The sequence below is a fragment of the Otolemur garnettii genome, unplaced genomic scaffold (genome assembly GCF_000181295.1).
Source record: "Otolemur garnettii isolate 467f Iridium unplaced genomic scaffold, OtoGar3 scaffold00026, whole genome shotgun sequence".
NCBI lineage: Eukaryota > Metazoa > Chordata > Mammalia > Primates > Galagidae > Otolemur > Otolemur garnettii.
Window position 1 is genome coordinate 14,098,400 of NW_003852421.1, and position 12,390 is coordinate 14,110,789.

Here is a 12,390-nt window from a genome sequence, read left to right on the forward strand (position 1 = left end):
AATATTTCATCTTCTTTGGCACTACTGTGAACGGAATAGAGTCCTTGACTGTTTTTTCAGTGTGACTATTGTTGGTATATATAAAGGCTATCGATCTATGAGTGTTGATTTTGTAACCTGAGATGCTGCCGTATTCCTTGATCACTTCTAGGAGTTTTGTAGTAGAATCCCTGGTGTTTTCCAGATATACAATCATGTCATCTGGACAGTGAGTTTTCTATATACCTTCCTATGTCTCCACTCCTCACAGTTCCCTCGATTACCAGCATCTGTATTAGCATGGTACAACTGATGAACCAATACTGATTCAATATTAATAACTAAACTCCACAGTTTATGTTAGGATCCTCTCTCGGAGCTGTATGGTTCTACTTATTTTAACAAATGCATGACATCATATATTTGCCATTACAGTATTTTGCAAAATATTTTCCACTATGCTTTACTATCCATCTTTCTCTTTGCTGTCTCCTAAGTAAAGGTAACAACAGTGGTAACAGTGTTCAAAAGGACAGACCCAGGGATGGATAAAAAGGATGTGAGACCTTTCCTGCATAGCAGTTGGGTAGAAATAGTGATAACTCAACCCAATATTCAAAATGACACATCTCCCTTTCCTCCTTATCAGCACTTCTACCTCAGAATATGTGTTAATGAATCGTCCAAAATCCATACCCATAGACAAACAGTACACACACTACAGTGAGGTGATTCTCATTCACTGTCATCACCACATAATTAGACTTAACCTCAACAACTGCCCAAACACAGACTACATCAATAAATATTCTTTAGCAAAACACAAACTAATAATAAGAGAATCCAAGTTGGAGGTGAGGTCTGTAAGGTTCACACTTTCCCTTTTGGGTTAGGCTGGAGTGAAATGCCCAGGGGGCTCATCAGATCTGGATATTCTTGGGAATGGATTGAGGGCAGCTGGATCTACCTGTTGCTGAACTCAAACACTAAGTTCTTAATTCTGGTTTTGAGTTTTTCACATTCAGAATCATCTATTGAGTCATTTTCCAAATCAGCTATGCCACTTTCTATAATTTCCAATTCTTGCCAACATTTTTCAACCTATGTTTTATAAGTATTAATATATTTATTTTGAAGTTCACGTCTGATAGTTCAAACATCTGAAGCCTCTGTGGGTCTATCTGTATTAATATTTTTTATTAATTCCATTCATGTTCACGTTACATTGCCTGGCCATAAACTTCTTTGACTTTGTCTGTTGGACATTGTTTTTTTAAAACTGTGGAATCATTAAAGACTTAGGATTACAATCTCTTCTGCATATAGGCACCTGCATTCTGGTGTCATTTTGATTTTTGTGCTCAAGATTTCCTGGATCCTGCAAATGACTTGGAATCACCGCAATCCATATGAAGGCTGATTTACATTTGTTTCACCTTCACACTCCACCCAAGGCTGAATCTCACTCTGCTTTGCCAACCCAAAGCATGAGGTTACCAAGGATTCTACCCCTGACAGGCCCTGAACTCCTACCCTTCTGTCTCTGTAAGCCCCTACAAAGTGGTCAGAAGCAGCTTCTTCCTGAATGGCATATATCTAAACACAAGGTTCATTTCTCTCAATTTCTACCTCCTGTTGGATCTTGGTCTAAGCAATTTCTCACCAACTTGGTGTATCTCCAGTGCCTTCAAATATAGGTTTTAAAGGTTTTGCCCAGTCCTAGTTGTCCTCAGTGGCAAAGGTGATGCTAATTATCAAATTTGTCATTTCTGACTGCAGGAAGTCACAATAAGAATGTCTACTTTATGAATTTGTGAATAAACAGTTTGCCTCTGTGGTCTTTAGTAATTGATTTTATATTATATTGTTTATATACACAGGGGACTGGTTCCAGGACCCCCACATATACCAAAACCCATGCATACTCAAGTCTTGCAATGCGCCTTTTGTAACCTTCATATACGAAAAGTTGGCCCTTCAGTATACATGGATTTCACATCCCACGACACTCTATTTCTGATCCATGTTTGGATGAAAAGTATGCATTTAAATGGACCCAAGCAGTCCAAACCTGTGACGTTCAAGGGTCAGCTATATTCACTACTCCACTTCCATCAAAATGCTAGAACTGGGTCTAATTCAGTTGTCCCCCGTCTATAACAATTTTAAATTGAGTCAATCAATCTTCTCTGATGGTTTTGTAAAAATCCATTTATTTATGCCAAAATCTCATTGTTTTTTTGTTTTGAGAAAGAGTCTCACTATGTCACCCTTTGTTAGAGTGCCGTGGCGTCACAGCTCACAGTAACCTCAAACTCCTGAGCTTAAGCAATTCTCTTGCCTCAGCCTCCCACGTAGCTGGGACTGCAGGCACCTGCCAAGATGCCTGGTTACTTTTTGGTTGCAGTTGTCAGTTTTGTTTAGCAGGCCCCAGGCTGGGCTAGAATCTGCCAGCTTCAGTGTATGCCCTACTCACTGAGCTATGAGCGCCAAGTTGAAAAAATCTCCTTATTTTAAATAAATAAAATGCCATTCTTTTATAATCATCACTAAAAGCACCTTTCCCCTTCCACTTTCTTTCCACATTTATACCGTATCTTTAAGGAAAGGCCTGTATCTACTTAGTGTCTTTTTTTCCTTGAGTCTCTAGTGTCATTTATTTGATTTCAAGATAATCTTTATGCTTTCCAGATGTGCCTTATTTTTTTTCTAATGTAGTCAATTAGCATTAATTTTATTTTGAAAATTTCATGACATTTCCTAGAACTAGAAATATGATACTTAGTCGGGCCAACCCCAGGCACCATTAGCTATATATACTGCCTAGAAAGTAACCAGAACATTCCTGCACAAAGCAATGGTGGTTTAAAAAAAAAAAGTTTTATATCTCTTTTTAATTTCAGTGCATTTCCTTCACTAAGTAGTCATATTCTGAATTGCTCAGTATTCCACTGTCTTTTTCTGTGGGGAAATAATTAAATATATTATAAGACTGATAGTCTGTTCTGAAACTTCTAGGAAATAATAGCAAGGGAAGTAGGAACTAAATATAGACAACTATCTTCCAGTGGCAGAGACATCATTTAAGTTGTAAATTTTAGGGATGTTACATCACTTGCTCAAGGACAAGCTCCTGATCCTCCATACTTAGCCAGGATGCCACTGCCTATACATCTACATCATTCTTCTTTCTTAACAGAGCTCATATTATTTGTTCAATGCATGCCTTCCTTACTGGACTTGAAACTCTTAGTGCCAAGGATCATACCTATGATGCTTTCAATAAATACAAAGCATGAAACAGCATTTTAGTCAGTTTCCATAATCCAAGAACGAACCCCCAGGGAAAGCAAGCCTTGCTTATTCTAGATTCCACACCATCACCCAACACCTCTCAGATTCTAACCATACACTGCGTGTAGGTATGCCCTGTCCTAATCCCATCTCAGGAACCACAGCCACAGTCAGTATCATTGGCCAGGGGATGGTCAAGTTTCTCACTCTTTTTGGTGATAAGAGTCTCTCTGATAATAAAATGCTCACTGGTAACAAAATCAACCTTCAATTATTCAAGGGTTGATCATTCAGATCCCTACTTCTTATTTCCCTCACTGCTGGCCCTCTGACTATTCTCTAACTTTTGGGCTTCTCACTGGTAAACATGCCATCAAAGTTTGGCAAGAGCAGCAGGAGGCAACTCTAAGTAGGGGACTGTGATGGACCAGGACCATATAAAATTGGTGGAAGGTTGGATCTCTACCTAAAAGAACTTTTCCAACGATATTAAGTATTCTCAGTAGGGCACAGAAAGATAGTTTGTCTGATCAATCAGTAATCATAGCAGTCAGGCTATCATTCTATGATGTTACGATTTTGTCCTCTGTGTTCTAGGGTGGTGACACTATAGAGTCCCAGCTCCTCTACCTGTGAGTTAGGACATGCTATTCCACCTCCCTGAGCCTCATTTCATTCTCAACAGAACAGAAACAACTTGGGAGGTTTGCTCTGAGGATCAGAGCAGTCATTCTGAGAATGAAATAAAACACAGAAATGCTTTGTAAACGTAGAATAACATTCTAATTTTATGTTATTACCATCATTAATTGTTTATTCAAGGTCTGAGTTTTAAATTAGAATGCTGTTTTTTTCCTTCTTAAGGGAACAAGTGTTCTAACTGGACTACTGTGATGAGTAAAATCCTGAATTTTTGCACACCACGACAGTATACATGCCAAGTTCCATTTAGTGCTTACCTTGGGAGGTTTCCTTAATGATGGGAACATTTTTTCCAGCAGCAGAGATACAGAGGGTTGTCAACACAGCAGCCACATCAGAGGGACACAATGAAAGAGAAAAAACATAAGATAAATTTAGCACCTTGATAACGTGATCTAAAAGATATTCTTCTCCATGAAGAAGTCATGAAATGATAAATGCCTATATTTTCTAAAAAAATACAGTATACATAATGAATTTCTTTCCTGTTTTAATAGAAGTGATCCAGTTATTCAGATATTTTTAATGATTTTCAGAAATGCCAGTAGAAGAGTATCAAAGAAAATTGCCACAATCACTATTGACTATTGAATGTGGTCAAATATTTTAAAATTAATCTTCATATTTAAATTTTTCTTAAATTGGTGTTAAAAGATATGCATATTTTCTTTGGTAAATACATACATGCTAATATATACAGGAGTTTTTCTCACTTAATACTACAGTTCTAGACTATAATCTTCGTATATTTTAACACTGCATAGAAATTTAAAAGCAAGTTCTATCCTTACATACCACTAACCACACATACACTTTAAAAAAAATGTTTCTGTAAGCTAATAACTCAGAAATCACTAAAACCATACCTGGAGAAAATTCCAAAAAGAAAATAGTTTTCAAGGCAACAAAATATTAGGTTGACTTGCTTTGTAATTACTTTCCTTGTGTACAAAACTGAGATGTTCAATTATGATTTCTAAAATATGTGATCTTATGACAGCAGCTGGCCTTCCTGATGTAGTTATGATTGATCAACCTCCGATATTATCAATCTATAAGCTATAAAATTACTGTGAAAGAAAAATGGGTGCATTTCCCCATGGCCTTAATCCTTCTTCATAGGGAATTAAATCATGAGCCTAAAAAAATAGCTTTCTCAGAGCCAAGGGCATGGGAATCAAAAGGTACGGGCAAAAATAGCATGAAGCTGGCTCGGTGCCCATAGCACATGGTTACAGCGCTGACCACAGGCACCAAGGGTGGCAGGTTCAAACTCAGCCCAGGCCAGCTAAACAACAACAACTACTGTACCACCAACAAAAAAAATAGCTGGGTGTTGTAATAGGCACCTGTAGTCCCAGCTATGGGGAGGCTGAGGCAAGATAATTGTTTTAGCACAATAGTTTGAGGTTGCTGTGAGCTGTGACACCACAGCACTCAACCTATGGTGAAATAGTGAGACTCTGTCTCAAAAAAAAATAAAGGCAGCATGAAGTCTTTTCTCCTCCATCACTGGGTTCAAGTCTCACAGAGTCCTAAGGACTCTGAATAAAACCCAGAGCTCAGCGGCAGGGAAAGAATGGCCATGGACTCCACGATCATGTGCACAATTCCACACTTTTGAGTGCAGGGAAAGAAAAACTCATCACACTCCTACAATGATGAAGCTGAAACATCATTTTCTTGAAATTCAATGCATTAGCTGAAAGGAAATGAGCCCTTATGCCTGATGCCATTACCTCAAACGGCACAATGGGAATGCGATTTTTGTCTTCAGGTTTTAGAGGAGAACTTTGTCTAGAATAACTGGTATCTCTGGCTGCTATCAAGCACGTCTCAACACACTTGTATGTCTACTCTTTAAAACAAGATAAACATTTATAGACGTTATAAATAAAAATGCACAAGTGTTTTTAATTTGAAGAAAGCCATAGATTTCCACTCTGTACATAAAGCTTGAGACTTTTGCCAAGAAACTTTCCTTAAGTGGAACACTACTCTGGAAGGCATCTGTTCTGAGTAGGTAGAACAGCTATGAAAAGTTTATGTGCTGCCGTTTTGACTAAGCCTTCTTATTTTGCTTGATTTATTCTTTAAAAGTCATTTAAATCATCGCTTTAGTTAACAGAAGAAAGTCACAATAAGGCAATCATATGGACCAGGTTAATAAAATATAGTTTTCCCATTTAAGCTATGACGAGCCAAGTAAGCCAGTGGGGGTGGGACCGACAAACAAGAATCTCAGGGAGCTTTCTTACACGTGTCCTTTGCACCACAGCCCCCAGTTACAGTACAGCAATCACCACCAGCAGTAAAGAACCAGGGCCAGTCTGTAGCCAGCAGTACCTTTACCTCCTAAGCTATCAATAATAAAATTATCCTTTACTTTTTCTTCATTGATATCCAATAAGACTTTCTTCATTCTTCTTAGAAAACCAATCCTATTTTAGCATTTTAAGTATCTGAAAGTCTGTCTTTTTTACTGGGAAATATAGCATATTGTATGGGAATACCAATATAAGTCAGCTTCCTTCTTTTGTGTGTGTGTGTTTTTTTCTTTGAGACAGAATCTCACTATGTCGCCTTTGGTAGAGTGCTGTGGTGTCACAGCTCACAGCAATCTCAAACTCTTGGGCTTAGTGATTCTCTTGCCTCAGCCTCTCAAGCAACTGGGACTACAGGTGCCCACCAAAACGCCTGGCTGTGTGTGTGTGTGTGTGTGTGTGTGTGTGCAGTTGTCATTGTTGTTTAACTGGCCCAGGCTGAGTTTGAACCTGCTACCCTTGGTGTATGTGGCTGGCGTCATAACCCCTGCGCTACGGGTGCCAAGCCCCTTCTTTTGTGTTCTGTACTGAAGACTGCTTGTTACGAATGAACAGAGACTGGGCAGCAAGGAAAATGGGGAGCAGCAAAGTTCTTCTGCTGCTACCCAAACTCAACCATCATTTAGTTTAGAATAAGAATCCTTGCTACAGAAGGAAAAGTAAGCCATGTAGTACATCAGAACTCTACTTTATTAACTGGTAAACGTTTCAGGAGGTGTGAATTAAATGATGGGCTCCTGCATAATTCAGGAGCAAGGTTACTGCCACAATCCCCAGAGGCTGTATATCTCTGTTAGTTGTGAAGAAAAATTTTTCCAATTTGAGTAATATTGATTCTATAACCAAATATAATATGCTATCCGCTTTAAAAAAACTCAGGTGATATTACAAAGTAATAATGAAAGATTTATATTCATAGATACATAAACCATCAAAGTAACTTAAAGGGAGGCCAATGGCTAAGATGGTTCCATTGCCCTGAGTTTCTACTAAACAAAACTCAGGCTCAGCTAATTAGGAATAGCCAACTGAACGTTTACTGATATTACCAGGAACTTTCCACCAGGATCGTGCAAGTAAGGCAACTGCTCAAACTTTAACCAATCAAATGATTGTTCTGCTTTTAGGTCGACCCTGTAAAAGCTTTCCCCTCACGCCCCTTTGGCAGAGCCCCCAGACACTTTCAGTTTGGAGCTGCCTAAATCATGAAGTGCTGTCTGTGCAGATTAACTCCTCACAACTTAATGTGCCAGAGTTTATCTGTTAACAATAAGGAAAAGGATGAAATGTGAATGAATAGTAGAAGTTTCAGGTCAACATAACATCAAACATATATCTTCAAAATGATGGCCCTTTGTTAATTACTTCAGTCAAAGACATGTCTCTTGGGCAGGTCCAGCCTACTGCTGAGGTAACTGCATGGCTCCATGACAGAAGACCAGTAGAATTTCTGCTATGCAAATATCCAGTGAAAGAAAAAGAATATCCCTTCAAACAGACCTAATGAACCAGACACCCAGGCTTGCTTGCTGACTCCTTAGAAAACAGTATTCTACTGACAACTGCCTGAAGGTGTGTTTATTCCAGCCTCTCTCTACTGCCCATTCTCTCCTTCATTCTCCAAAAAGACCTCCTTTTTCATCATATGACCCTCTGTAAGAACCAGATGTTGTGCACATTCCAAAGAAAAACACTGAACATAATTTGACAGTTCAGAAGACAAATGGGTAATATTTCTAGGTCTCAGGATTTGGAGAAAAAATGAGGTGCAGTTCTACACTGATAGTAATTCTGTCTTTTGCAAAACACTAAAGCTCCTCTTTCCTCCCAGGACAAGCAGGTCGATTTCTTCTTGGTTCTGGACATGGCACCATGTGCTCTCCCCACACAACTCATGCAGTTTGTATGCCTTTAGCCCACTCTGTGTCCTTACTGCGCCTGATCATATCCGCCCACTCTTTAAAGCCTCGTTCAAGCCTCATCTCTCTCAGTTCCAATTTTGTCTTCGCTTCCTCTAAAATCCCAGGATTTCTACAGTCAACAAAATGGCTTGGCACTCACTGGTACACATAAGAGTTCTACAGGCTCCAGTAACATATTTGAGTCTCATGTAGCTTTAAGATTTAAACCTCTATGAAAACAGAGGCCAGACCACAGGCTACTTTCATAATCCCTGTCCCCAATCTCCCCTACTCATGTAGAGCAGAGCACATTATCAGAACTTAGAAATAATTTTTTACATTAGCAAGTTAAACATAATCCAGATGTGAGGATTTACTTAAATCACCACCACAATCCCACAATTTGGGGTAAAGAGTGCCTGAATTTAATAGCAATGAGACTTCAGGGATTGTCAGAAAAATGTAAAATATTTCTGATGACTTATTTAAAAATAAATATTTCTCTAGACCAGCATTTCACACAGCAGAAATTCAATGGGATGTTAACAAAGGTCAAGCCCTAAAAAGCTTCTGAGGTCACCTAACACTTGAGAAATTCTGCTAAACACAGCTAAAATATGAGTTTCTTTACAGCTGTGCTTTTCAGAGGCTTTAACATGCTAATGTGTTATTAATCTCACTGCATATTCAATACACCATTTCAACAGTAGCATTTCCCCAAATTATTTAATCAAAGAATTTTTTTTTTTTTTTTTTAGACAGAGCCTCAAGCTGTCCCCCTGGGCAGAGTGCCATGGCATTACAGCTCACAGCAACCTCCAACTCCTGGGCTCAAGCGAGTCTCCTGCCTCTGCCTCCCAAGTAGCTGGGACCACAGGCGCCCGCCACAACGCCCGGCTATTTTTTGGTTGCTGCCGTCATTGTTGTTTGGCGGGTCCGGGCTGGGGATTCGAACCCGCCACCTTAGGTGTACATGGCTGGCGCCTTAGCCGGTTGAGCTATAGGCGCCGAGCCAAAGAATTTTTTTGAAAGGAACATGATGGAACATATTTTGGGGAAAACTTATTACTGATTTTGATAAACAAAAAAGTTTTTTCAAGGATGCAATGGATTTCAACAAATCTAGCAACTTAATAATCTTACATACTGACACTGATAACATGGCTAGAACCTGAGATGAATGTGTAAAGGTTGCTATTAAAAATACATATAAGAGAAAAAGACGTTTAAAGTAATTTGGAATATACATCTGTATAAATGCTATAAAAGGTAAGAAACAAAATAGTATAAGAGCTCATAGAAGAGAGAGATCAAATCTGAATTTGATCTAAGCTTGGAGACTCGATGGTTGGAGAGGAGAGAGGAGGTGAAAAGGGTCTTTGAGGACAGGGAAGGCTCTGACAGGCATAGATGGGGACTATTTCTAACAGAAGTGACAGTGTTAGCAAATTGCTTAAATGAAAATATTTGTAATGTCTTGGCAAGTGTTTAGTTAGATGGGATGACAGTATATACAAGGGGACACTAGGAAATACGGGAATAAAGATCAGCTGGATTTATACTAGAGCATCTTGAAATGGGGAGCCAGTACTTAATTTAGTAGGTAGTACAGACCTGGGACATTCAACAAGAAAATGAGTAAAATAAAAAAAGCAGAATAGGGCGGCGCCTGTGGCTCAAAAGAGTAGGGCGCCATCCCCATATACCGGAGGTGGTGGGTTCAAACCCAGCCCCAGCCAAAAACTGCAAAAAAAAAAAAATAGTAATCTAATTACAACAACAAAAATCCTAAATGGCTGAAGTTCTTTCTCTCACACTGAAAAACTTCTGGGTCAAGGAGTCCTTTGGTCACTGTCTACAGACTTTTGGCTATAGGTAGCTACTTAAAAGTCTGATGGCCAAAGATCCTAATGTACAATGCCCTAACCCAGTCCAAAGATAATATTTTTTTTATTGTTAGAAATCATTATAACTTAGATCTGAAAGATACACAGCTAAAGGATATCTCCCTCCTGGAAATTAGTCTAAGGACATGTACTTCATCATGAAGCCCCTGATCATCAATTTCAACTTGGTCACCTCAATCTTCCCAGTACTCTCTACAATCCACACTGCAAGTGCTTCAAGGGAATATTTAGAGGAATAAGACCTGGTCTCTGGCCTCCAGAAGCTTCAAACCATGTGAGACAGACAGATACGTACCTGAATAATGTTAAAGGGACAGTGATAAGTAGTCGTAGCTCCATTTCTGTCATAACAGAGAGAGGAACAAAGAGCTATGTCTGGTCAACAAATATTAAAACCCATTGTTTGCCACTCTGCTAAATCAGACTTGTCTTTCAGACAACAATAAGCTGAATTTTCACACATATATCGCAACACAATATGTAAAAGCCAGTGGGGGCAGGGGATGTCATGAGGAAAAGGGTGATGTTTCCCAGGGGAGAAAAGCCCCAAGCAGAAACAGAAAGGACTGAATAGGAACTGATCAAGCTGACAAGCCAAAGAAATGGCATCCCCAAAGGGGGGACTGTCTGTGCAAAAACCAGCAGCGAACACAGCAGGTGAGGGCCACAGACCTGTTCTGCTGCCGAGCTCACCAGTTTAGCTCTAGCAGCAGAGAAGGTGGGACCTGGGGTGATGGTACAGCATTGAGGTTTGGTAGGGCAGGTGGGCACCATCTTCAACCAGGACTTACTAACTACAGCCCCGGAATAAGTTTATATACTTGTGTATCAATAATTTAACATATACCTACATTTAAAATACATAATAAGTACTTCTATGAATCATAAAAAGTAGGAATTACGTGGACATTTTGAAGAGTCTATCTTCAAAGAGAACTCTATCACAAGAAGAACACAAATGCCAAAAACTTTAAGACAAAGACTGGTTTGAAAACTTTCAAAAAGAGAGTCAGCAGATTATAAAACTTACAGGATGAGAACTGGGAGCAGTGGCTCACTCCTGTAATCCTAGCACTCTGGGAGGCCAAGGCAGGGGGATTGCTTGAGCTCACGAGTTAGAGACCAGCCTGAGCCTGAGCAAAACCCCATCTCTAAAGACATAGCCAGGTGTTATGACAGGTACCTATAGTCCTAGCTACTTAGAGATTGAGGCAAGAGGATTGCTTGAGCCCAGAAGTTTGAGGTTGCTGTGAGCTATGATGCCATAGCACTCTACCCAGAGGGACAAAGTAAAACTCTGCCTCAAAAAAAAAAAAAAAAAAAAAAATACAGTACAATTTTCTGAACATGTGAAGAAGCTAATTGTTTCAAGAGAAATGCCACTAATCAACACAGGTTTGACACCAGCACAGCTAGTTTGTTGAGTATAGGATAGAGCATCTAGAATCTACTAAACTTAAGATAAATGCTTAATGTCATTTTTCATAGCTGAAGAACCTCACAGCTTTATTTAATTAGAATTGTCTCCTGACCCCCTAAGCCCTTAGAGACTTTGATCTCACCAACTATGGTTTTTGCTAACTGTGTTGCTTTTTAAGAATATACACCCTGCAGTTACCAAGAGGCTGCTACAAGGAAAAGGTAAAGTCAGAAGAGGATGACAGACAGGGAGAACGTAGCAGAGGTAAGAAACTTGTGGTCTGGATGAAGTTAAAGAGCAAAGATGCTGAGGTGGTGGGTAAGGTAGGATGCTACAGTCAGCGAGTGAGATGTCACATTTCCAAGACAGCACATTTCAGGGTAGTAAACTACTCTGGTCATATAGTGTGTCTGTAAAATGAAACCGATGATCATTACTTTAATTAACAGCTAACACTTACTGAGTTCTAAGTGTCAGATGAGTTTCTGTTAGTTCTATCTCACTTAACTCATTTAAATATACTTGATGACCCTATAAAATTCTCCTTATTATCATTTTACAAATGAAAATTACTAAGGCAAAGGTATGGTGATGGCACAACTTTCACAAGGTCACAGTTAACTGACAGGAGCACCCACCCTGGCTTAAACCAGGCAGTCTCTGGCTATGGCACCCCCCCCCCCACACTCTGAACTGTACTGTAAATTGCCTCTCTCTCATCTCAGAATTTGGTGAAAGCTCTTTGAGCTCAAGCTAGGGTACCAGACAGTGATCCATATGGACATTCAGTGATGTGGAGTCTCAATGCTTACAAGGGTCATCCATGTAGCTGATGGCACAAATAAGTCCTATCTGGATGAAAG

The 12,390-nt window shown here is 39.5% G+C and overlaps 1 protein-coding gene across 1 annotated transcript in view; it reads right to left on the reverse strand.

The window, feature by feature from the left end:
• KIF13A (kinesin family member 13A) overlaps positions 1-12,390 on the reverse strand; it is a 218,863-nt gene that overhangs the window by 134,132 nt on the left and 72,341 nt on the right. Inside the window, exon 3 of the mRNA XM_012804208.2 lies at positions 4,233-4,245. Within this exon, the coding sequence (XP_012659662.1) occupies positions 4,233-4,245 (13 nt within the window). The remainder of the gene's footprint in view (positions 1-4,232; positions 4,246-12,390) is intronic.